Source organism: Haliaeetus albicilla, chromosome 19 (genome assembly GCF_947461875.1).
Source record: "Haliaeetus albicilla chromosome 19, bHalAlb1.1, whole genome shotgun sequence".
NCBI classification, from domain to species: Eukaryota; Metazoa; Chordata; class Aves; order Accipitriformes; family Accipitridae; genus Haliaeetus; species Haliaeetus albicilla.
Genome location: NC_091501.1, coordinates 20,385,231 through 20,412,371, shown reverse-complemented (window position 1 = coordinate 20,412,371; position 27,141 = coordinate 20,385,231). Strand labels below are relative to the sequence as shown.

General features: G+C 42.7%; 1 protein-coding gene and 1 long non-coding RNA gene across 6 annotated transcripts in view; one reads left to right on the top strand and one right to left on the bottom strand.

Moving 5' to 3' along the window:
• PRMT8 (protein arginine methyltransferase 8) overlaps window positions 1-12,423 on the bottom strand; it is a 66,081-nt gene extending 53,658 nt beyond the window's left edge. Inside the window, exons 1-2 of one of the 5 annotated variants that reach the window (XM_069806687.1) lie at window positions 12,089-12,423; window positions 10,991-11,403 (exon numbers count right to left, since the gene is read on the bottom strand). In XM_069806687.1, the coding sequence (XP_069662788.1) occupies window positions 10,991-11,065 (75 nt within the window). In that variant the 5' untranslated portion in view covers window positions 11,066-11,403; window positions 12,089-12,423. Of the gene's footprint in view, window positions 1-10,990; window positions 11,673-11,775; window positions 11,812-11,912; window positions 12,060-12,088 lie in introns of those variants that run through there. The other 4 variants (XM_069806689.1, XM_069806688.1, XM_069806691.1 and 1 more) reach the window with 4 other exon arrangements.
• Window positions 10,133-26,774, top strand: LOC138689965 (uncharacterized). The gene is made up of 3 exons (XR_011328728.1): window positions 10,133-10,360; window positions 14,112-14,302; window positions 20,832-26,774. It is a non-coding gene; the product is annotated as an uncharacterized lncRNA (long non-coding RNA).
• Window positions 26,775-27,141: the final 367 nt, after the last annotated feature.

Genomic DNA, 27,141 nt, shown 5'->3' with positions numbered 1-27,141 from the left:
AAATAATTGTACTGAGGTTACAAGAAAGCATGTCTTCTATTAAAAAAAAAAAAAAATCCTAGAAGAATAGTTTCACATTTTCATGAAAATCTCACAGTAATAAGCGAAAGCACCTTCTTTGCTTAAAAAATCCTTATCTTTGTCTCCCATTAAATTTATCTGCTTAAACAAAAATTCTCTTGGAAAAGCAGGACAGAAACTGAATGTCAAATACAGAGAAAACAGAAACATAAACCCAATTTTGAATTGGACTAGTTTTACAAGTTCTAGGCTAACTTTCATTAAAACTGTATACTTGCTGTCACAGTACAAGTATTATAATTCATTAAAGTATGTTTGAAAAATCTAAGAAGTGTGAGATGGAGTTTGGCACTGGAGGCTTGAATTAACCTCTTGGTACTGAATGAGAAATGAAAGGTAGCAGGACACATGCTTCAAATGGGCTTCAAAATGACAATCAGCTTTTTGATTTAACAGAATATAAAGATTCAGCAGATTAGATATTAATAGAAGGATAATGTAGTTAAAACAGCAAGCTAGGAAAAAGATCTTCTCAGTAATATGTCAAGTTCAGCAGTGACAATGTGACTGCAATCAAACATGAGGTGAGGTGAGGTGAGAGCCAGTGTGATGCCGGAGGTAGAACCGTGATGGGTTGGAGCTGAGCGGCTGCTCAGGATCCTGATGCAGAGACTCGTGAGGAGTGCCACATTTTCTCCTGGCTCTACTCATTGGAATGGTGATTGGAGTGGGTCTCAGAAAACAGTATGTGTGTGTGCAAGGGTATGACAGTGGGTGAAAAGCTTTCTCTGCCAGAGTCTCTCTCTCTCACAGTATGGTAAATCAGTTATTTGTGAGATGAACTGTTGATTAACCATTTGTGAGACAATGCTGGTAAAAGCAAATTTCTATGAAGAAGTTCAAGGAAGCTTTAATACACACACCTTGACAAGCAATTAAAAACAGTCTTCTGTTTTTCTGGGTTGTGTTCTTTCCTCATTCATGGTTGGTTGGGGTGAATCACAGGACTAGAACTACATTCTATCTCTTCTTATTCCGTAACTGACTAATGTAGTCAAAAAACAGTCAATGTTGGTTTTATTCTCTCTTTCTGACAGAGAAATTGAGGTTTGCATTAGACCTTACCAGCTGTTGCAACCCCCCCCATTATTTCCTTATTTACAAGCTGTAAAAGGGTGAATTGATTCTCTCCTGATGGCCTCTTGCTACCTCCACCTACAGCTCCTTGATTCCTGACATTTGTTGAATCCAACAACGGGACAATGAAGCACAACAAGAAAATATTCTGCAAGTACATAGGCACAAAAAGGGAGGCTAGGGAAAATGTGGGCCCATTGCTAAATGGAGCAGGGGGCCTGGTGACAAAGCATGTGGAAAAGGCCAATGTACTCAGTGTGTTCTTCACCTTGCTCTTTACTTCTAAGACCAGCATTCAGGAGTCACAGCGTGATTCTGTGACTTTTTGACAGTAAATTTAAGTATGTATTTCTACTGTTCCTGCTTTTATGGAAATGAGCAGCTTCTCTGGATGTTGATTGTATTTCCCTATCTTTCCTTCCTGCCTTCCTCCCTCCTCTTCCTTCCTTTCTTCCCTTCCTTTTCACCCTCCCTTCCTCCCTCCCTTTCCTCCTTCCTTTTCTTTTCCACTTTCACAAAATAATTTATGACCTCTGACCTCCAGTAAATTTACAAAGCACATTCTGTTTCATGACTAAATATAGTATTTTCCACAACAGGGCTTTTACTTGAGGGCAATTTCACGTTTGCCACTCCTAATCCCAGAAATCTAAGAGATCATCAAACTTACACAAAGCTGAAAAGGATTTAGCTGAAATTGTAGTCTGCTACATACTTTCTTGCACAATAAAATACATCCCCTTTTTTTGTCTTCTCTGACCAGTAACTGTTCTTGTACCTCAGTTTTATTATTTCAAATGCTTGGTCTGGTTCATATTTGCAGAGGATCTAGTGAGTTATATCAAAGCCAACAGAACTGAAAGGGTAATGACGGCCCCTACCTTTTTTTAAGGCTCAACAATACAATAGGCAGAGCATCCCTAACAATAGTTGAACACCTCCTGCTGCCTGTAAATTCAGCTACTCCTAACACTGTGACTCCTAAGGAGGCAACTATATTATGATGTGGCTAACACTATTTCATTTGATTTCCTTCTGAAACAGCTGTTCCACCTGTACAGTTACACAAGATGCAAACTGTGGGTAAGAAGCCGTGCTGCTTTTCAAATTTGACCTCTCTCTTTCTAGGGAAAAAAGAAATGACTAACCTAAAATACCAAAGTAAAACATGCCAGATACACAGCTGGGCTCCGCCACAAGGGACTTCTGCAGAATACACTTTATTGACACTACCTGGCCTTTTGCATTTAATCAGTTAGTCTTCTGCTACAAAGTTCTTTCAGTTAAGAAAATATTCTTCCTTTCCATTCTTGTAACATTTCTGCACAGCTTCTAGTTAAAAGGAGGCAAGCAAGATGCTATATAATACAGTGGTCATGGGCCTGAGAAGATGACCTGTAAGAAGAGGTTACTGAACTTTCCTGAACTTTGATTTGTGGAAAAGGAGGCTAAGGGACAATCTAATAGCAGCCTGCAAGTACTTGAAAGATAGCTAAAAGGAAAATGGAGGCAAACTCTTCTCAATAGCAGCAGATGAGATAATGAGGTGCAAAGGTCACAATTTGCAGTTTGGGAGGTTCAGATAGGACAATAAGAAAAACTTTTTCACTGAGAGGTCTGTGCAGCACTGGAAGAGGTTGCCTAGAAGGGTAATGGAATCTCCATACTTGGAGATTTACAAGACTTGGCTAGAGATAGCAATGGCCAACATGATCTAATGGTGGTGACTGTTCTACACTCAGTGTGAAGTTGCATGAGATGCTCTATAGAAGTCCTTTCTAACCAACATCTCCGTGTTTCTGCAATGCCACTGAGTGTGATCCCTATTTATAAAGGACTCAGTGGTGTTAATCTTGATTGATATATCCCAATGTAACTGAGAGTAGAGTTAAAAAAAAAAAAAAAGTATCCTGTACTTCAGACAGGATAATGTCTAATGCAGGGCACAATCATGAGAAATATGGTCCTCAAATAGAAGTAGTTCAAAAGGAGTTATGGGAAGAGTTAATTACTTCCCTATTTGTGACTAAGGAAAAGAAAATCGGTAGCTGGTCTTTATCCCAAGCTGGGGTCAAGCTTCAGGGCAATGGATTGATGAATACTACAAGGATGCAACTAGAAACTGAAACAGATGGCAGGGTCTCCTCTCCTCCTGTCTAAGTAAGAAGTTAAGGTCCACAACAGAAATAAGTTTGGACTGGTGGACTGTTGTTGGAAGGCCCTGGCTTGGCCATACATTATTCTGGGCTCTGAGACTGGGTTTGAGCCTTCTGGCGCTATTAGAAGTGATGAAACATAAGTCGTATGGTCAGAAAAGGACAAGAAGGACAGAAGAACTGCTAGGTCACATGTGACCCCAAGCGTGCATTGTGAGCACTGAAGGAACACTTCAACACTAAACCTTGGAGACCACTATATACCATTGCTTCCCAACCAGTGTGTTTACTTTCATTGTACTGTTACAAGAGAGGGAAATGCTACTTTTTCTTTTAAAAAGAGGAGGGGGAACTTTGACAGAATGGTTCAGATATACTTGGATCCTTGGACAGGACAAGAGCACTAGGAACTTAAGTGTATGGTCCAGACTAAACAGTAAGCTGAATGTGAAGCTTGCCAACTGCACTATGATGAAGTTTGCCACTAGGAAAAGCTGAGGAGGAAAGTGGTATAAAACCATGTCTTAGAAAACACACACCTCCATGCCCCCTCTTCCAAAGTTGTTTTTTTTCCCCCATCCTTTCTCAGAAAAGCTTAAGGAATGCTTTTTTCTGTGAATAATGGCTAGAAAAGGTGGTAATGCCCTTTTTTAAACAATAATTTATTCTGGGAGGAAAAGGCCCAGGTACAATGCAATCCTCAATACGTGCAAACTTAAGAGCAGGACAGGATATTTTAAGTGAGGGAGAATAGTAATCTCCTCACCTTCTTTATTGTGTCTCCATCTAAAATTTTAGCTAAACATTTTATTGCCACCATAATTTCCTTGCAAATGTTTTGTTACTGAAATAGTCTTTTCATTTTGGGAAGCAAAGACATTGAGGTTTTATTTATGATCACCTAACTTTTCACACTCAAAATACAAAGCAAAATTATTTTTTATTTCTGCATTTAACAGAGTTTTCAGAAAAGCAAACTTGGCAGTGAGTGCTTCTTCAAGTGAGCCTGCCTTATTTCCAACTCTGTTCGCTAAATCTCCAAATTGTTGATGCAATAAAATGAAGATAAATAGATTTTCTATTCCAGATTTTCAAACTGAACTTCTATTTTTAGAAATATGCAGGTTATGGAAGAGACAAAATTTTACATACCTTTTAAAATTTGGATTTTTTGAGATAGATTTTTCACAGCTGAGACCTGAAAAACCTAGCTTATGAGAAATAAATAAAGCCATCATCCTTCATCTTTCTACACCTCTTACATTTCAGCTGAACACTGAAATACGAAGAGTGAAATAGTGCCCATCCTCTCACAGTCACTGTGAAGTTAGAAAGTTGTCTTGGCTCCCATGGAACAGCTTGAAAGCAATAGCACGCCAAGAGACTCCATGGAGCCAGTCAGTACCTGTTCAAGAACACAGGAAAGAGCCAAGTAGGCTGTGATTAGTCAGCAATTGCTCCATTCTGGCTTGGTGAAGACACCCTTGTGGCCATCAACTCAGCCACTTAGTGGGCAATTTCCTCTTTGCTTCCTTGAGATGAGTGCTTCTTGTTTCTGTTGCTTGGAGGTTATTTTCAAAGAAGAAAGAAAATTATGGAAAAGACAATCCCTTTTTATCCTAAACTTTAGATCAAAATAAAGCTGGCATTAAAGGTAGTGAGCAGGACATCAGGCAGCAGGATTCTCTGTGGAATCAGAGGCAGGAGCAACCAGTTTGATCATTCAGCCCCATTAGCTGTTCATCTTCTCATCTGTCAATGGACTGAACTTTGTTGCAAACTCAGAAAATCTTATGAAAAGATTTGGCTCAATGCTTTTTTACCTTTATGTATTTCTCTGCTCTGCCTGTACCAGTAAGGGCACAAGCCTTATCTTTCACAATCAGGCTGAGGGTGAAGCCCTGGAAGGCCCATGAGTCAGTCTTGCTAAGCTCACTTTTGGCATGGAGGTAGAACAATTACAAAGGTGGTCATCTACGGAATTTCTTGCACTCTTCGCTGAAGAATTTGGTGCTTTTCACAGACTGAGGTTGGAAAAAAGAGTCATTAGGACAAATTCTGTGCAAGGGAACCTCTCTTTTAGCATTGCCACAACGACATAATATGATCTGGCCCATGATGTCACCAAGATGAACCCCTTCTAAAGAATACCAGTCTTCTTGACACTAAAATGTTGTTCACTGGAACAACCCTATGCTGGCAGATGATAATCCACACTAAGATATCTTTATCTTGAAACTCTGCTTTGAGTGATTACTGTTATTATTTAAGCATAAATGGTTTTTGATCCTTTTTATATTATTAATGCCAACCAAAAGTTATTTCTTCAATGGGGCCAAAATATTATGGTCAATGTCTGGAATATTTAGTATTAAATTTGAGAAACGAATGGAATGCATTTAACTACACTGAGATCTTCAGCTGAGCTAGATTAATGTTCTGCACAGCTGAAGTGGGTAGGAGAAGATGGCTCAGAGCTGTGTTTCTGCTCCCCCACTCCTGAACTGGCTAGAAACCAAAAAAGCCCCCATGACTGTATTAGAACTGCCTTGTTACTAGTAGGAGCATTGTACAGGATCAAAATGTGGTGAAGTGGAATACTCCCAGCCTTAACTTAGAGCAGCCACTGTAGCCCTTGGTGATTTGATTACACCCACAGTGAAAGATTCTTCACTGACATCACGTGTCAGCTTTCCGACCGCCTTGTCAGCAGTGCAAAACATCTAGAGCATGGGCCACTGATCTGGTCTCTATAGCTACCTACACTACTCGCACACACCGGCTACCACAACTTTTGTTGTTCAAAGTTACGTGACATAGGTACGTGGCACACCACTCGGTAAGGTTGAAATGTATGTCATAAGCTGCTTCTTCAGCTAGCTACCTGACACCATGCCAGATCTGTTGTGACTTCTGTTAGCCTAAGAAGGACACCACATAGCAGTGCTATTTCTCTCTTGGGTAAACATCACCCACTCATTAATGTTTATTCATGTATGGTGTTCTAAGCAATTTAATAACACCAAATAATAATCTTCTACAGCACCCTTCACCAATGAATCACCGAATTCAACAGTATGAATGGGAAAGCTCAGAGGGATTAAATTATATCTCCAAGATCATCCAGTGTAATAGCCAGGAACATAACTTACATTTACTGAATAAATTCAGTCCACTGTTCTCTGCTAGTACACTCTTGCTCTGCTTCTGTTCATTTGTACTTCAGTAACTTATTAAGGAGAAACCCCTCTTCCTACTCATGAATCACAAACAGAAGCTCATGATTTCAACAGATTTTATAATCTGTTCTCCCCTCAGTAGTGGTATGGCTAGATTTCATGCAGATAGGACACTGTAATCTCCCCACTTCTAATAGCAGTTACTTTCACAGACCTGGATCTCAGGATACTGCACCAGTTACTCTCTTCTGTATGGGAAAGCATATCTATTATGCCTGTTAGCCTAAATCTTCCAAGGAATTTATTTTTCTAACCAAACCCCAAGCTTTGTATAATAGGACATACAGGAAGGACTCTATTTTGCTACCATTAATAAACTACCTAATGTCTCTATTCTTAGCAATGAAAGAGGCATCTTTTCTCTCTACAGACACTGCGAAATCTTAGCGTAAGAATTGCCTTTTATGAAGTTACTGTGCAATTGCATTGTACAAAACCAACACAGTTTCAGGTTCTAGAATTGTTTCAGTCAGCAACTAACCTGTTACGTGTAGATGTATATGTCTGTTGGATATGCACATAAACCCTGGCACTTTGTATTATTACAGCACTTTGTGCTTATTGCAGCCTTTCAGTACTTAAAGGGGGCTTACAAGAAAGATGGGGACAGACTTTTTAGTAGGGCCTGTTGTGACAGGGCAAGGGGTAATGGTTGTAAACTAAAAGAGGGTAGATTCAGACTAGATTTAAGGAAGGAACTTTTTTACAATGAGGGCAGTGAAACACTGGAACAGGTCACCCAAAGAGCTGGTAGATGCCCCATCCCTGGAAACATTCAAGGTCAGGTTGGATGGGGCTCTGAGCAACCTGATCTGGTTGAAGATGTCCCTGCTCATTGCAGGGGGGTTGGACTAGATGACCTTTAAAGGTCCCTTCCAACCCAAACTATTCTATGATTCCATTCCCTTCACCTGGCATAGGTTCACAAGCTACATTTATGCACACTTCTTCTGAAATCTCCTATTTGTTTCCCATCACTGATACCAGGCCTACTGTTAATATGGCTCCCATTTAATACATTTGAAATAAAAAGACACAGAAACCAAAATCTGCAGCAGGTCAGCACCTTGAATTTTGCAGAATCTTCGTGCGTATGTTCTACAAAGAACACTTTCTCTTTCACTTTGTTTTCTGAGTTCCTTTATTTGCAGAGAACTCAATTCTGGATGTTATTTATGCAGTCGGTCCTGTTTGACTTAGACAAGTCTTCTTTCATGACTAAAGATACAGAGGTTCATTTTTATATCTCAAGGAGAGATTCTACAGCTTTTGTTCCAATGGAACTTCTCTTAAAGTTCATGGGATGGCCAAGGGGAAAAAAGATTTTCTGAATCTTTTTTCCCCTGTGCACTCCAAACAAGGATCCAAAACCATTCTAGCAAGCTTCCTATTAGTGGGACCCTTATGGCCTTCAGTGAGGCTCTAAATAGAGCAGACTTATGGTTTTATTCCCCTTAACTTTTATTTTTATACAAAGCATTGTGTACCCTCAGGCTGCTATAAACACATACAATAAAATACTGGTTCCACTTAAACTCTGGCAGACAGGCTGATATCAGCACAATAAAATTACAAAACTATTCTGAGCCTGATCCAAGATCCAACAACACCCATGGCAACACTTCCACTCACTCAACTAAGTTTTGTATCAAGATGTAAGGCTATGGGGATACTGGTAATGTAAATGTGTGTACAATCTGGCACCATGGGAGCACACTAAGTTTCCTGATAACACAAGGTGTCTTCCTTGACTGGAAAGTAATGCTAGTGAGCTATTGCTTTTCTACTGTCTTGTATTCTCACTTGAGGAAACAGTGAGTATTGTCTTACTGTAGCTTTGGTATTCCCTTGTCTGTATTTGTTGTCATCATTTCTTTAAGCTCTTTAAGCTAATGAGCTAGCACTATGGTCATCAGAGGGTAGTTAAGGGAATAAGAAGTTTCTTATACAGTGTTCATGTTCTTTGTGTTAATGTATTTTTTAAAACTGCCCTAATACTGAAACAGTATACTTGCCATAGTTGACCGAAAGTTTGATTAATGCTCTTATTTGTGGTAGATTTAAAAAAAAATAAAAATTTACTATGAAGCTGTAACAAAAGTAATTGGCTCAAATCAATCTGAGTAAGAACCAGAAGGTTTCTGGAATGATTTGGAAGTGGGGCATTTTGACCATTTGTTAAATGTTTTACCTCTTCATCTCTCATTATAGCTGACATTTTTTACATCATGCCTATCACCATGGCACCAAAGTACCTCAGAAATTTAGTCAGTATCAAACCATGTGTATTACTGGTACCCCACTGTTTTCAAATGAAGCAAATTTATACCAATTCCTAATTTTCTCTGACACTGTGGTAAGCCCAAAAGTGAGATGCTTTGTCCTGTATTCCTTCTGTCACAGAACATTTGCTAACTTCAGGAGAAAGTTAGAGAAATACAGGTTTGAAGGTCAAACTGGTATCATATGATTTTGCTAAATATAGATGCTTGACGAGTGAAAGAGCTTCAAAGGTCTTGGCATATTTTGCTTGGTGCACTTCTAAGTCTGCATGTACGCAGACTACTCTCAGTACATAACAGATCTTAGCATCACAAATATGAAAATTAATAAAATAGACAATATCGTGGCAGGTGTTATGAATGTATCCCTTTTCTTAAGGTGGAAGTGCAGCAGGATATGCCTCATCTGCAATATTTTCACAGATCTGTCACTGGATAATCTCTCCTCAGATGGATAATCTGAGGAGAGGAAGCACAGCATTTTAATATTCTCCTAACCTGTATGCAGTATTGGAATGGAACTGTGGTTGTTAAGAAAGCCTTCTCCATCAAATGACATTGCAGTGTGTGCAGCATTGCACGAGCAGGAAGACAAAGGCAGTTAAACAACAAAAACTTACTAATAGCGAATTGAAATAGAAGAGGAATATGTAGGAAGCTCCTCTTACCTATTTTCCCTGTCTAAAGACAATTTCCATTGAAAAACAGCTTTGAAGGAGGAACTGGCTGTGCTTGCACATTTCTCCTTGCAATACTGCCCAGGATCCTGGGACCTTTAATGCAATATGTGCTGTCAGTACTACAACAGTTTACAGATGTGCAGCCAGACTTCATGCTATTTATAGATGCCTCTTCTGCAAACAGTACTCTACGGGGTTGTAATGCAGTAGCAGGCATGTTCTTTGATGTAGTGCTTACATCACATGAATTTAAGAAAAATTCTGCTCTTCACCTGGCATGGCAAAGGAGGCATACGTATGAAGGTCAAGCAGAGAGAGCGCTATTAGTAAGAGAAATGTGGAATTCACGAGGGAGCAGGACACCTACCAGGAGAGCTATCTGAAAGGAGGAGGCATTTGCCAGAGACATGGAAAGAATAAACGAGAGAACAGTCATGTGCTCACACTGAAGTGGTGCTTTTGGTCCTTATTCCCTCCGCGGGGCAACCGGGGAGGAGGGTCAGTGCCCCCCCTGCACGTAAGGGCAAAGCTGCTGAAGTTGGTTGGGGTGCCGTGTCCTCGGGGGTCTGTCCATGGCCGCGCTGCCTATCGCTTCACCATGTGTTAAGCGTTCAGCCAGAGTGCTAGGCGCAGTCTATTAATAGAAACGGGGAGTTTGCTTGCACTTTCGCCCGTCTCCTTCTCACAGGCTCCCAGAGAAGCTGGGACTGCATCCTGCATCCTTCTGCTTTTCCAGATCTGAGACTTCGCACACTGCTGTGTCCCTCGAGAAGTCTCGGTGAGGTCAAGACAGCCCCAGACACGTAAACGAGGGCTGCTCGACCCCAATGTTGAGGAAACCGAAGGTAACCGGGGCGGGGGGCAGGTTTCTCGCAGAAAACCCGAGAGCTCGCAGGGTGCCCTCTCGGCCCGAAGGCAACGCAAAGCCACCCCCGGCACGGCCCAGGCCAGCCGGCCGCGGGGAGGAACGCTCCTCCCGCCCTCCGCCCCCGCCTCGGGCACGGCTCCGCTTGGCGATACCCAGGGTGCCGCAGAGACACGGATTCTCCTCACGTTTCCCCCGCACGACCCCAGCAAAGGCTCCCCGGCGTTCTTTAGGCGAAGAGCCCTCAGAGCCGGCCGTCTTTGTCCCTTTCAGCCACCTCGAACGCAGAAAGAGCCGCCCCCCCAGCCCCCGTCCGCCCGGCCCCCCTCACGGCGCCTCACCTCCGCCCGGCCCCCGGCCCGCTGCTGGGGGAACCAGCCGTAAAGCGGCGGCTGCCGGGCGGGCTGCGACGTTCTCTCTCTGGCTAGGGGGAACGGGGGGAACGGGGAGGGGGGGGCCAGGCGCAGGCAGGAAAGCATAGCGGCGCCGGAGGCCGGGGCTAGCCGAAGGAGCCGGGAAAGTTTTATCTGCGCTTCGTGGTGGTTCTGCTGAGGGATGTCTGCTGGGGGCCGGGGGAGCTCGGGCGCCGGGCTCTGCCTCGCATCCTTACCTCGGTGCTGTCGGCAGCGTTCTCCGCCATTTTCCTCCTCAGGAGCAGGCAGCGGGAGGAGTGTTTCATTCCCATAAGAGCTAGCCAAGGGGTTGGGGCTTCGGGGTTGGTGTCTCGTTTTGTGCTTTGAAAGATCGCCAAACGCGGGTGTGCGCCAAAGGACAGGGAGAACAAAAAATTACGGAAAACAGCAATAAATCAGTCAGCTTTGTCCTTTCTGCGTAGTCCACGGGAATGTTTGTCTCCGCTTAGCATTGGGAGCTCCTCGGGCACTTTCGAGTCCTCTTCTTTCTCCCCTCTCCTCCACCTCCAGCGAGCTCTTGGGATGGGCAGAGAGAGGCGGCACACACGCTTCAGGTTAAACTAAAAGGCTGTCGGGCTGTGAGTCCTCCCCTTCAGAGAAAGCAGTCGGGCTAAACAGGAGAGAAGCACCAGCTAAACTGAACTTGGGCGTGCAGTGACCAGCTGGGCATCTTTGTGTCCTGTGGCTATTCTTCCAGAGGCAGAGGGAGCCAGAGACAAAGCAACAGGACAAGGAAATCATAGCCCTTTATTTTCCTTCTTTGGGCTTCTTTCTTTCTCTCTAGGTCCCAGGAAACTTCCTTTAAAGATGGTCACAGAATTTGCCACCCTCTTTCTATGAATGTCGCCTGAAATAGCAATCCCTCCTCCTCCTCCTCCTCCCCCTTCCCTCCCCCTTCCTTTCCCTTTCCCCTTCCCTCTCCCCTTCCCCTTCCCTCTCTCCTTCCCCTCCCCTTCCCTCTCCTCTCCTCTTCTCTCCCTACCCCTTCTGCTCTTGGGCAGAGCTTGGTGCCCTTCTCTCGGAATTGCATCCACGTGTCTTTTCGTAGAAAAAAACATCATATCAAGCCCCCCCCCGTCGCCTACACCCTCTCACACACAAGCACGCATTCACACGTACGCGCACACACGTTGTCTCCCGCTCACACAGGCATGCACGATTTTTTTTTTTCTCCCCCATCCCTCCTCTTCTTTTGAATCAGCAACACTTTTCTTTGCAAGGACTCTCGGCAAGGCTCTTAGAGAGCAACCGAAGAAGTCTGCTCCAGCTTCTTTCCTCCAAGTTAAATAGCAAACCTGCTTTCTTAATATATCTTCTCATTTGTGTGCTCCCAGCTTCTGTTTTACTTGAAGTTTCAGCAGCATCCACACTCTGTCAGATAGCCAGGAACTAATAGAAATACAGTCCTGATCCGGATGCAGCTCCTGCTGGAAAGTGGGGAGGGAAGGCGCGGAGGGAGAGGTCTTGCTGGGGAAGGAAAGAGCCAAAGGTGGTTTGAACTTCTTTTTAGCCTTTTCCTAATGACATCTTCCTCCGTGGGAGTGCATTGCCACCTTCCCCACACATTTATCTTGCTATCACTCCTCCGGGCACTTTCTAGTTCTGAGTTGTCAGCTGGGAGGATGAGGTTTACCTCACTCGTGTTGCTGTGGGTAAGGGCGGGAGAGGGGGCGTATTACATAATTAATCCTTCCAACTTCACTTTCCACAGCTCCATCTCCAGCCCACTGTTCTCACGTTTCTGTTTTGTTTTTATACGGAGGAGGTGAGAAAATAATGCTAGTGTGTAGGTGTGTGTTGCTCGAAGGATTTCAAGGACCAGAACAGGATTGCTGCTCTCTGAACAGTTTGAAATAATTTCCTCTGGGGGTGCCGATGGAGACCTGAAGAAGAGGTTTGAAAGATTACTTCTGATGCATATTTTAAGCACATAGCTAGCTCAGATGCTACATCAGTAGCAGATTATGATAGGTCTGGGGGTTTGAATTTTTGTGCCCTGCAGCCTATTTTAATGTCTTTTAATGAGAGTTTATCCTCAGCTGACCTCTGGAATACTGACATACCATGAAGTACTGCCAAAACAACAGGAGGTCCTTGGGCACACAGGAGGCTGAAATATCCCTGGGGGTGGGGGAATAGAGGTAGAAAATGTGAATTAAAGAGCAGAGAGCAAAATTATTCTCCTACCTCATGGGGATGAGGAGGTGGGGCCAAGAAAATTAAATAAGCAAATTTCTCCCTTTTACTTGGATGACCCTCACAAATTCTTGTTCAGACACAGATCAGTAGGTATGCAATAGATTTCAAGGATTTGTAATAAAACACATAGAAGTAAGCAATCCAGGGAAGCAGAAGGTGCGTGGTATGCTGAAATGTCAAGTGACAATGAGAGTATGCCATGTAGGGCACAATGGTACCGTATGAAAAGGTTTCAGAATGTGAGAGTGTTATAGACAGACACACATGCCATACAGCTTGAGACTGGACCTCTGTGAGATACTTTGCAGAGCCATTTGATCATTCAGTTTTTCACAAGCCTCTGGTTTCCTGCTACTCCTTTCAGCTCACATTTATTCTAACACCTTGAGTTCTTTCATTAGCTCCACACCACTGCTAATTTTTTCAATAATCATCCACACCTCCTTTGTTTATAGAGTTTTATTTCACACCTTCTAGGCACGAGGCTCAAATAATGACAGAAGTGGGAGCAGGACATTCCCCTTTTCTTTGGGACATTCATAGAGCTCTTGAAGGTCTTAAAACCCTTCAGACGTGAAAACCCTTATAGCCATTGCTGATAGAGGCTATTTTAGAGTGCTCCAAAGCTACCCTCACAGTCTTGGGCTATGGAACTCTTTCTCATTAAGTACTTTGATTTCTAGGTGGAGGGATAAGGGAAAAAAATAATCTGCAAATAAAAATTTAGTGTCTCTGCAATCTTTGTCACAATGTTTTTCTCTGCTCCGTCATGAATATCTGGTGGTTAGTGAGTGCATGAAGTTTTAGTCAGTATGTATTTGGGCTAACCTACATAGTTTTAGTGTGTCTTCTCTATTTTCAGGTGATACACACAGCTAAACTTAGCCTAATTAAATCTTTTAAAATAAATCAGTGTTCTATATAGAGAAAAAGATTTAGATTTTTCAAAACTACTCCAGGACATATTTTCCAGTTTTCTCTGACAGCTGGGTCTGTATTTCTGGTACAGCTCAATCACTCTTTAGTCAGCTAAATGAGGCATCAGATTTTCAAAAGCACTCAGCAACTGGCAAAACTGGCACGCAGAGATTTAATATATCCTTCTTTCTTCGGCTTCAGATACTGCGTGACTTGTCCTGGCACCTATTCTTGTCCTCCTCTACCTCTTTGTCAACACAGATACCTGACTGCTCATCCTTGAACGTGGTGCTGATGCTTTACAGATACCAGGAAAACCTTCCAGTCTCACGGTTTCCAGCATAAAAGGATGAATGTTTTGGTCCTGAACACCTTTGGAAATCTACCAGATGGTTGGTGTCCCCACTCCTCCTTTTATGTTCTATATGTGATTGAGGAAACTGCTTTGAAAACACACACCATTTGCTCTAATCTGTTTTATTCCAAAAGGAGAATTATTTGTCCTTCAGGACTTTTTTTAATCAGTCATGGGTAGAAGTTATTCCTTGCAAGAATCAGTTAGCAATTAAGAGGCTGAAAGCAGCGTGTTTACACATACAGATGTCTGTGTGCACACACAGATACTTGGCCAGTCCTTCAGTTTGAACACGGGCCTCAGCGCAATTTCCTCTTGATACTGAAATTCACAGGAACACTGAACTTGAGGAATATGAGCTTTCATACTGGTTAGGGGACAAATTCTGCCCTCAGACATGTGAATAAAAATCCTGCTGACATCTGTGGTTACCTAGGGGTGATAGTTAGCCATTGGAACTGAGCTTGGGAACATATTTCTGATCCCTTGTTTTGTTAGATCTCAAGAAAAAGAGTACTGTCATGAAGAAAATGTCATGGTAGTAAAAATGCATTTGTAACAAAGCCAGGAGATGTCAAAACATCTGAATTTAAATATATCATGTATAAGTACATGTGAAGGTCACAAAATATTACAAATGGAGTGGGGTGGTGCTGAAGAAAATGGAAAGGGAAGTGTTTATTACTTCAGATTTCCAATAATAGCAGCTGTGGTTGACGCTGCTTTGCTACTTGCTGAGTGTGGCAGTAATGCTGTGCTGGCCCTCAGAAGATTCAGACTTATTGCCAGCTTTGTCATTAGCTTGGATGAAATCCAAATGTCTGCTTCTGAGGTGGGATAATCCTGTGCATCGGTACAGACTGAGAAATTGTGTGGCAGTTCTGATGGAAAGCATCTGGAGGTTACGGGGTAGGGGTGGAGCTAGGCTGAATATGACTCATCATGCTTTGTCACTGCATAAAAGGCAAACTGTATAATTATCTACCTTAAATGGAAAGTGTCCAGTAGAGCAAGGGAAGTATGATTCTCTCTCTAAGTGGCACTGGTGAGACTGCATCTTTGATTCTGTGTGCAGTGCTGGGTCCCCTGGTTCAAGAGGGAGGTGGATACACTGGAGATAGTTTAGTAAAAGACTACTACTATGGTCTCTTAGGGCACTAACCTCTGAGGAGAGTTGGGCTTGTGGGCTTTGGTGAAGAGGTCAAGGGGCACCCAGTAGTGGCTTATGACTAGCTTTAAGGATTGTAACTTAGATGAGCCAAACTCCTCTTGGTACAGTCAGATGCTATGAAAAAGGACAATAGCTTCAAGTTGTGACTTGGGAAGTTCAGATTCAATATTAGCAAAAGAAGTGTCCCTCCACATAAAAAAGCCTAACATTTCTTTGTGCTTTATATATCAAGGACACCCCCCCCCCTTTTTTTTCAGTTGCATATCTGTGCATGAGGATAACATCAGTGAAATATGGGATCTGCTAAAGATAAAGCTAAAGACATACATGAACAGGAGAACATCTTTTTCCCTCTGATAAAAACTTTCTCTCCCAAAAGTAATTATTTGGGGAAGAAGATGGAATGAAGTTGCTGGTGTGATGATTCCAATTGAAATGGGTAAGAATTGCTTCAAACAGTGACAATTTGGCATCATTTCAAGTAGGAAGCAATACCAGTGCTCCTGTCAAACAATGGACAGGAAATATAAGGATGAATAAGGAGAGTAAGAGAAAATATGAATAAGGAAGGAGGTGAGGTGGAGGACTGGCAGAAGAGGACTGGCAGAGAAGGTGAAAAAATGTGTAGTGAAGTTCTACATAGGGAAGCACAGGGTAGCCATGGTAGGCAAAGAAAAGCAGCAATGAAAAAGCTGAAGACAGGAGAAGGTAGAATAGAATAGCACTTTGTGTCACAGGTAATATTCATATGGTCTGGATCAATGTTAAACTGTTACATTTATCACACTGGAATGTTCTGTCATATAAAACAGAGTCCTTCCATTGGGTCTTCCAAGCCCTCCTGCCATCCGCATTTCTGCAGCTTTGTCCACCTCTTCCCCAATCACTTATTCACAGGTCATAAGGAAGATTAAGCCAAGAAATTTCACCTGTCTTAATACCTTGCATCTTGATGAAAGGAAGAAGACGGGGCATAAGCAGTCTGGAAAAGACTTCTTCCCTCCTATTTGACCTCAGACTTCAGCAGAAACACTGGGCTTTGCGTGCCTTTCTTTCTTGTTTGTTTAGAAAAGTAGACAAGGGCTTTACACAGAGACTGGGGGCAACCATTGGGCACTTCCTAGTTAGATGAGAAAATACTGTAGCAAAAATCTATTCCTGCTCCAAAATCCCCACCAAATTTTGTTATATGATGAAAAGAAGACATGGGGCAGGATCCTTCTGTAGTATCACTTTGCATTGTTCTTTCAAGTTAATAGCACTATACGAATTGATAACAGCTGTGATTTTTGCCCTTTAAGTGAAAAACTGCCATAACTGATGAGCCAAGGCTAACTAGTTCTCATAATTTTTTCTTTTTTTTTTTCTTTTCTTCTGCAATCTTGAGAAATTTACTGGTTTTGAGTGATGTTAGTTCTTTACCTGTTATTGAAGGTAATATTATTGGTCAGAAAGTCACAGTGATTTCCTTTGCCTCAAAACATACATTATGTTTGGCAATCTCTCCAGCCTCTTCATGCGTCTTCTATCTGCACTATATCTCTCAAAAATGCCAGTAGTTCAACTATTTCTCTTATTTCCTGCAATTTGCTCATGTTCATTCTGAAGATGCTGAAGTGAATTCTAACTGACACTGTGGATTTAAATGTCTTATTTTATTTATGCTGTTCCTTCCTGGTCCTTTAGCTTTCCTCATTAACTTTTTTTTCCCCATGTATCATCATCTTATCCTTCTTCATGAACACTAATGCATTCCAGCCTTCTCCTAGGAATCACTGCACTTTTTAACCATTGATGCTAGGTTTGAGTGAGGAAGGGTTTATCAGAAGCTAAAGTGATCTGAGATACCCACTACCACAAGCCAAGAATGTGTGTCCAGGGCTCAGATAATTCAGTGTTAAATTATAGAAACCTTGTCATGAGCTGAACCCTTAGCTATGCTTACAGATAATGAAACACCAGCAAACTATCTTGTCCCTCGCAGATTCATCACCAGAATTTTTGTATTTTTCTAAGATTGTAGGCTTCATTTTATTTAACAACAGAAACTCTATTTTGCAGTCAAAACCTGAAAACGTAATCTAAATTTAACCAAAACGTTCCTTCCATTTTTTTTTTCATTGTGAGTGCTGAACTCTTAAAAAGTTGTAACTGGGTCAGCTGGAAGAAATTCCTATTCTGACAACTTCTATAAAGGCCACCAAAGTGGGTCTGCAATCCTCTGTGGATTAGAGGAGCTGAGCAGGCTATTGAGAATTGAGATTACTCCAATGGCAGAGATAAATGGGCATAATGTTATGGTATGTTAGATGCTGACCTGCGTAAGTGGTAATAGAACCTTGTTAATTCCCACCTAACTTTTTGAACCATTACAAATCACATGCACTCAGAACAGACAACAAAATACCTCTGAAGTTTGATAGCAAAGTAATCTTCAAGTTATGAGAAGCCTAAGAAATATTATGCAAAATATTTTTGCATACATGGATATACTGGAGGGAGTCCACTGAAGGGCCACAAAAATTATTAAGTAACTGGAGAGCTCTCTCATACAAAGATAGGCTGAGAGTGCTTGATGCGGGAGGTGGTAAAGAAGATGGAGCCAGACTCTTCTCAGTGGTACCCAGCAAAAGGACAAGAGGAAATGGGCGCAAATTGAAACAGGACATAAAAACAGAAGGAAAAGATCCTTTTTTACTGTGAGGGTGCCCAAGGACATTTTGGAGTCTTCCTTAAACATATTTAAAACCTGACTACAAATGGCCCCAAGCAACTTGCTCTAGTTGACAATCCTTTGAATAGCTGTTGGACTATATGATTTCCATAGGTCTTTTCCAACCTCAATGATTATGTGTTTCTCTGTGATTCTGGAAGATCTATGAAAATCGCTTAGATGGCTCTGTCAGGTCTGGCAAATAGCTGTCTTCTTGCTTTCTCTTTCATGTTACTCCTGTAGTCTTGAAAAGAGAAGATTATATATGTATACTCTCATACTAAGATGATTTGATAAGTGCAGCCAATGCTTTCACAGGGAAAATATGCTGACAGAAGTGAAAGACTGTTGCTTGCATTCTATTCTTGAGTGCTCAGGGGAGAGAAGGCTTGTAATTTTGTTTGAAGAGCTAAACCTCATTATAACGCCATCCCCCTTAAGCTATCAATGGGTAGAGAATATTGCATCTGGGCACACAGCTTATCAGAAAGAAAGTGAAGTAATACTCTCAGAATCATGAACCCATCTTTACTGAAATGAAATGCAAATCACCAGCTTCCATCCTATCTTGGCACTTTCTGCTCTTGTGTGATAGCTTTTAAGAAACTTTCCTTTCTGAGAAAATGCTACCTTCTGCCTTATATTGTTTGCTGGAATTTGAGATGGAATTTCTATATTTAAATAAAAGACCCATTTCTGCTTCATCTGCTGTGCTTTCCTCTCCTGCTGGATTATAGCATGCTTAGCAAGTCCGAGGTGAAGACCAGATAAGTAAAAATGTTCCTATTCATTCAAACAAGATGTTTTGTTGCTTTGTAAGTATAAAATCTTAGTTGTTTCTTTTCTTCTTAGGCTACAGTCTGCGCTTAAACTTTTAAATTGCTGTGTCACATAGGGTTAAAGGAATTTAACTAGACCACAGATTAAGTTGCAACAATTGAGGTTACTCCTATCTTTTCTTTCTTTGCCCAGTGGCAGACACTCTGTCGTCTTGGTTTCTGTCACTTTCTGGTTTTCACCCATTCTTAAACTTCCTTTTTTTTTCTTTTCTTTTTTTTTCCCCTCTCACCTTTTTTGAGGGATAGAATATTGATTTCTTGCTAGATTGGAAAATGCTAGAGGTATTTATTTGCCTTCTTCAGTGATATGCATAAGGCTTTGCGAGTATTCTCGTAAAGCATTTTATATGGAAGATCTATGAAATCACTTAGATGGTTCTGTCAGGTCTGGCAAATAGCTGTCTGTCTTCTTGCTTTCTCTTCCATAACTGTCTTATACAGTAAGTCATGCTGCTATGTGTCTCACTTTTTCCTGTTGTGAACAATTTTCTTCAAACACATGCACATGTGTTCAGCTGTCACTCTCGACAGGCAACCAACTGTAACTATGATAGTGGGTTGGCATTTTTTTTCTTCCTAGTTCGGTATTTTCATTCCTCTTCCATTAAGGAAAATTGCCAAAATGCTCCTGCCTCCCACTAAAACATGAAAAATAAGAAATTCTGATCAGTACTGCATATATTTCATGAGCTGAGAGCACTGTAGCTTATTTTCTAGAACCAGTCTAGAACTTAGCAAAAGCGAGGTTATACTTCTTTACAATGTTGCCTGATGATGGTCCCCAATGAATTAAATACAGTCAGGCTTTGGCCAGGTTATGGTGTAGAGTCAGCACTCTGAGGTGCCTAAGATGATGATTTTTCTGGCTGCAAACAGAGCTCAGTCTCCTGGATTATTGGTCTGGTTTTAGACTTTGGCAATTGATGTGGCTGTGGACTTTGGCAGAATCTAGAGATTCTGCTAGGTCATCTGTGGTCCCTGCCAGATTGAAGATTGACTTATTTATGCTAAACTCTGCATAGTACAGGTATAACTGTGTGACCTAGGTGTCAATGGTGCCCATCTTCTCTCTTTCTTCAAACTCAATGAAATAGAAGATGGTAGAAGCAAAAGAGCCACAATTGAGAAGTACATGAAATTTATATGTGGTATACTTGTATTTTCTTTCAGGGAAAAAACATTCCATGAGCAGTTCATAATGGTTTTGCTTGTAGTGTTCAGAAACCTGCTTGATATAATAAAAATACAGGTGTATTTGGTATCATTTGTTGAAGTTAGAGAAGTCACTACAGCAGAATTGTTCACAGTTTGGATGACAGTGAAAGCTTGCTTCTCAGAAAGGAAAGAGAAGGGGAGCAAGAACATAAATAGTACTACTAAAGGTAAGGCAAAACTTCCTTAAGGAAAGAGCTTTTGATACTAGCTATTTTTGTTACAGACGTGGCCTAGAGGAGCCCTTCAAGCTCAGAACCCCATTGTTCTAGGTATTGCCCTTCAGATCCTGCTTTGGTAGTTTGCCACTAAGTAGAGGAGAGCAAAGCACTATTTCCTTGATTCTTGCTTTACACTTGTGCCACAGAGCTCAAGTGAATTATGTGCAATATACAACAAATTCCAGAAGGGCTGGGCCAGATCCAGTTTTCAGGTGTATTTCAGTAGCTGACAGGATCTTCCTGTCTGTCAACCTAAGAACTGGTATGCTAGAAAAAACTTGAAACAAAATTCAAGCTCCTGGATCAAAACAGTACATAATTAAAAACGGAGGATTTAGAAAAAAAGTGATGCAGAATTAGTACTCTTCTTGCAACTAAGCTAATTTGTGTGATCCATTCCTTTTCATTAGGAACACTACCTACTACAGTGTGGAAACAACAAGAATAGAATGGATGGTTTTAACAAGAAGGGTAAACCACTGCGACTCCAAATGAAGGTCTTATCTTTACTGCAGTCTTGGGACCTGCAAGAGATTTGACAAAATATGTAATCTCTTAATGACAAAAAAATGTAAGAAAGCGGCACATTTTCTCCCTTGCACCTAGTACCTTCTGGAAATAGCTAAAAATGATGCTTTATAAGTAGTAAATCCATGTGTGTACCAGCTTCCAGAGGACTACCAACTTGGTGAGGAGGAGAAAGGAAACCTACAGCAGTCTAAACCACAGAGGATTCATGTTACAAGTAAATTTAAGGCACATTTTTAAAGTGGTATGTGAAAGGTCACGTTCATTCCCTAAGAGTATGAACTCAGGAGGAATTTGAGACATACTGGTCTCAAAAATAACACACTGTTCTGTGTCTTTTGCTGTCAGGATAAATGAAAAAAAACCCCAACAAATGTAAGCCACAATGAATCACATAATGGTCCCTTCAAATTATGGTCAAACAGAAGTATAAACCTTGAAGAACAATTTTAATGGGAAAGCTTAATGAAGTTTCTAACACTTATGGGTGAAATACACACATGGTTAGGAACATTAGATTCTCATCTTGCCTCTGCCCCAACTTACTAGATGATTGTATCTATCTCGAATTTTGCAATCTATAATATTAATATCAATATCTAAGTTAATATTAGCCTATAATATTAGCCTGCATTTTGGGGTGTGGAGAATTAGCTGATGGCTGTACATGCTTTGTGTCATACATGTTTAGAGACAATAGAAAAATGTCCCTAAGTGCAAATTATTATTTAAAGCACTTCTTATACATGACACAAGGATGGGAGAGACACCCTGGTTTATCATTTCAGGTACTGTAATGGGACATCATCAGGTATTACGATGATATTTGTAAAATTATTGTAAACAAACACCCCTACACTGCAAACTTATACTATACTAATCATCCCATACATTGCAAACCAAATGTGCTTCATTGTCCAGTACAGTCTTAAAATTTGCAGTACCAAAAAGCAAAAAGTCGTCAGACTGTGGTTTGCTATAGGAAGAGAGCAGAAGAGATCGAGCGCATGGTCAAGTAGAGTATTGTCAAATAGAGTAGCCTAATCTTGGTTACTCCCTAGGGATGAATGTTCAGCTGGGCTCTGGAGGCAGGACAGCCTCAAGTGGAGTGGAACATGATGCCGGCCTCCCAGGCCTAGGAGGTATGGGTGACTGGCAAACCACACCAGCCTGCTGGGCTCCGGAGGAGGCATGACCTCAAGGGGAGTGGAGCACCACACCTGGCCCTGAAGACAAGGCATTCTCGAAGGGAACCGGCCCACCTGCCAGGCCAAGGAGACTGAGCAGCTTCAAGGGGCACAGGCGTCCCTGTTGGGCCCCAGAGATGGGGTGGCCTCGAGGGGAGCGGAGCACCACACCAGGTCCTGGCTGCAAGGCAGCCTCGAGGGAAGTGGGGCATTCTCCTGAGCCACGTTGACCAGGCAGCCTCAAGAGGAACAGACCTCCATGTCAGGCCCCAGAAGCAGAGCAGCCTTGAGGGAAGTGGGTCTCCTTGCTAGACCCTGGAGGTGGGGCAGCCTGGAGTGCCCTGGAGGACAACAGGCCTCTGATGGACCTCAAGGCAGGGCACCCTCAACGGGAGCGGGACACCACTCCAGCCTACCAGACCCCAGAGGCAGGGCAGCGAAGAGGGGAGTGGGTCCCCCACCAGGCTGGGTATACCAGGTGGCCTGGAGGGGAGCAGCCCTCCTCACTGGGCCCTGGAGACAGAGCAACCTCAAGGCAAGCAGGGCACCATGCTGTCCCACTGGGCTCCAGCGCAGGGCAACCTTGAGGGGAGTGGGACACAACACCATGCCTTGGAGGTCCCCCTGATGGGTCAAGGACACTTAGCCTCAAAGGGCCAGGCCCCAGAGGCGGGAAAGCATTGAGGGTAGTGTGTCTAGTCCAGCAGCTGGGGTGCCCTTGACACAAGTGTCCTCTGAAGCAGATCCCAAGGTGGGGCACCCTCGATGGGAGTGGGGCACCACACCAGTCTGCAAGGCCCCAGAGGCAGGGTGTACAAGATGGGAGCTGGCATCCCCACCAGGGCACAGAGGCAAGGTTGCCTTGAGAGGACTGAGGAACCACGCCAGCCAGCCATGTCCCAGAAGTGGGGCAGCCTCAAGGCCTGGAGGCAGGGTGCCCAATAGGGGAGTAAGGCTCTACACCAGCCTGCCAGGCTGAAGAGATGGGATGGCCTTGAGAGGAGCTGAGGTGGGGAAGCCTCGAGGGAACCAGGTCTCCTTGCCAGATCCCAGAAGGAGGACAGCCGAGAGGGAAGGAGGGCACCATGCTGAGCCCTGGAGGTGGGGAAGCCTCGAGGGAACCAGGTCTCCTTGCCAGATCCCAGAAGGAGGACAGGCTAGAGGGAAGGAGGGCACCATGCTGGCTCACTGTGCCCAGGAGGTACAGTGACCTCAACGGGAGAGGGGCAACATACTGGTCTACCTGGTTACAGAGCCAGAGGAGCCTTGAGGGGAGTAGGGTACAACCATAGCCTTCTGGACCCCGCAGGCATGATGGCTTTAATGGGAGCAGAGCACTATGCTGGCCCACAATGCTCAGGCTGCACAGCAGCCTTGAGGGGAGAGAGGCACCACCACAGGCCACTGGGTCCCACAGGCAAGGCATCCCAGAGGGCAGAAGAGCACCATGCCAAGCTTCCATGGCCGGCAGGCACTGTGACCTTGAGGGGAGCAGGGCACCACACTGGCGTTCCTGGTCCCAGAGGTGGGGCAGTCTCAAGAGCAGAAGGGAACCACATCTGCTGGCCAGGGCCCAGGAGCACCACACTGGGCCCCACAGGTGAAGTGGTCTCAAAGGGAGTGGGCCAGGTCCTAGAGATGGTGTGGCCACTAGGGAAGGGGGCCTCCCTGCTGGGCCAGGGAGATGGGGCAGCTTTGAGGGGAGCAGGGCACTACGTCAGCCCACTGGACCCTGGATGCGGGGTATCTTTGAGGGGATAGGGCGTCCCCGTTGGGTCCTGAAGGAAGGGTGGCCTTGAGGGGAGCAGGCCTCCCAGCTAGGCCCTGGAAGCAGAGTGACCATGAGGGGAGTGTCCTCCCTGCCAGGTTAAGGAGACCAGCTGGCCTTGAAGGGAGCAGGCTTCTACTTTAGCCTGCCATCCCCAGAGGCCAGGCAGGGTGCAGGGGAGTTGGCCTGTTCTTCCATCCCTGTCCACTAAATGCTGGTGAGGATATTCTTGGAATGCTGTATCCAGTTTTTCTCCTCTCCCTCCAGACCAAGAAAGATGGGGAGAGGCTGGATTGGTCTAGGGGAGGGTTAACAGAATGACTAGGGGTGTTAGATTTTATAGTTGGAGTTGAATTTCTTTATAATTACGTGAAGGGTAGTTTAGAAGAATGACAGAGCAAAACTCTTCTCAGTTAGGGTAGATGATACAAGAAGGACCACAGGACTACAAATTGCTGGGGAATTTCCCAAAACTTGGGAAATGCTGGTTTGATCTTAGAGGAAACAAAAACATTCATTGAGTAGGACAGCACTGGAAGATGTCACCCAGAGCGGCTGGGTAATCTCCATCCCTGACCATTTTCAAGATTCAGGTATGCAAAGCCAGACACCTGATACAGTGTTAGCAACAGTTCCACTCCAATAATTAAATTGGGGTAGAGACCTCCAAGGTTCATTTCATTCACTCATTCTGTGGTTCTATGATTCTTGCATTATTAGCTGCTAAGTGTTTCTTTATTTCACTGAATCTTATTATATAACAAATATTATTAGTGGCTTCAAGCTTAAAATTTTCTTGCATCACAAATTCCTGACAGAAGAACACTAACTAGGCCACTGAGCTTAGTATGACACGAAAAGTCCTATTTCGTAGACAGTACTATATACAAATGGTGTTTCTGAAACAGAAATAAACAGAAAAAGAAATGGAAATAGTTCATTTTTAAGTGCGTATGTGAATGAATTTCTTAATATCATTGAGTATTAGGAATATCTGGTATCTAAAAGAACCATTAAGTACACACTTTAACATCAGGCTTTGGTCTCATCTAATTTATGTGCCTAAGCATCCTTCCTGGCCAGGTTCTTCTGAACTGAGGCTTAAAAAAACAGTTTAAGAATATGGGCTTGATCTTCTCCCAGCCTATCATGGTGTAAGAATGATGTAATAGGTTTGTTAGTGAGAAACTAGTGAGCATCAGATCCACTGACCACAAAGCCAATTAAATAAATCACCTTTGTCTTACTGTCCACATACAGTGAACTGCAGAATGTAAGTAAAGAGAAAAGTATGGACAGTGGAATGAAACATATGTTTCAAACTGTTCTGGTCATCTAACAATGTGCTATAGAATACCACGGAGAGTATCTGTTAAAATATGGCTAATAAAGAGAGAGACTCCAATATGACTCTTAACTATATTTTATCTTCTTTGGTTTCTTGACACAAAATATTTTAAAATTTGGCTTTTTGTTGTAGAAGATTTCAGTTTCAAAGGTTTCCAAGTGAAAAGAGTAATCAATTCCTATGACAGAATAATAAATCTGCCAATCTCACTAATTTAGATTTAGGATTTTTCTTTGCCAGGTTGCAGTTGATATTCCATATTGACGTCTTTAAACTCAGGATTTGCATTTTCACAACTAGGCACACTCTGTTGCCAATGTATGTTAAGTAATGTCACTGTATATTTACCCCAGGGAATAATACTAGACCACTATAGCTGAATTCAATCACAGAAGTGATGACAAGTCGGTTTGCACCTTAACAAGAGAACATCACATTCCCAAAAGCAATGAAAAATTAACTGCTCATCATGCCACATGCACTACAAAGTAGAGCTGTACCATGTAAAATTGCATTATTTGTGTTAATTGTATTACCGTGATCTTTTTCTTGATTAAATCTAAGCCAGTAGAATACGGTTTTAATTGCTAAATGTTGATGCAGCTCCATTTTGACTCCCTTCAGCCCTGCCACTTCTCTTTAAGACCTGCTAGGTACTTTCTGCTTAGTGTCAGCAACTGCTCCCTTCCTTTCTACAAGCTCCCCTCGTTCCATGCAAAACCTCTATCACCTACTGCAATTTCTGGTCCAAAGGCAGATAAGTGTGGGTAGGCTGACCTTGAACAGAAATTAAAGATTAACTACTTCAATCAAAAATAAATGTTGATTTTAACAATCACCTGTAAATAAAGACAAATGCAGAAATCCTAATTAAACATGAAGGGCCTGATTCTCAGATCCCTTGAGCTAAAGGTAGAAAGCACAGGCCAGACAGCACCAGAATGTTTCACATACGCCACTTCTGAGGGATTGCTACCATTGGAGCTGATAAGAGGTAGGGCTACAAAAGCCTTCCACTAGAGGATGGTGAGAATGCTTACTCCATTTCCGGATTATACATCTTAATGCAGTCTTTTAGGCAGTGAATATTGGTTATGTAAGGATGTTTTGCAACACCTCATAAAATAGACTTACTTTTTAAAACTCCTTTCCTACAAAGACAATCAAGGATAATGAAGAATATAACCACAGTAATGAAAACTAAGCAACTCTGAGACTCCTTAGTGATCCTTAACTTTATCACGTTTCATTTCAGAGCCTCTTATGTTACCTTCCCACACTATTTTAGTACTTCCTTTTTATATCTTAATGTCTATTTGAATGGAGATTTGCTTCTTAAATAAGAACCGTGCAGAAAAATCTGCCCCAAAAGGAAAATACAGACACAGCAGAGAAGAATTCTAGACTCTAAGGGTTCTACACTGTACTGCTAATGATAAAGTTTTGGCAGCCGATGCTAGTCCAATGAGCTGGGAAGCTACAAATGAAACTTTTCTCAATGTCTGTGCTTTCACAGAAGTGAGATGACATATTGGTGGTTGCTCTTCCCCGGTCATTGAACCTTGTAACTTGTAGATCTGACTTTATGATTTCAACAGAGGAAGTTTAGCCAATACTATCACTCTTTGCTAGGTGCTAAAGAGAGCTTTTTCTTCCCACAGTTTGAATACCAGCTTTGCAGTCCACGTAGAAGGGTCTCACTGCTGTCTCACTTTAAGCATACATGGAATGCTCTAGGTTGGGACAAACCCCACTCCCCTCCCTTTTTCCATTGAAAAAAAAATAATGAAAAGTAAGTAATGGTATTTTACTTACCTGTCAGAAATCATCACTCACTGCAGGTGAGTGAGCAAAGAGGAATTTTAAAGAAGAAATTAATATGCAGTTCT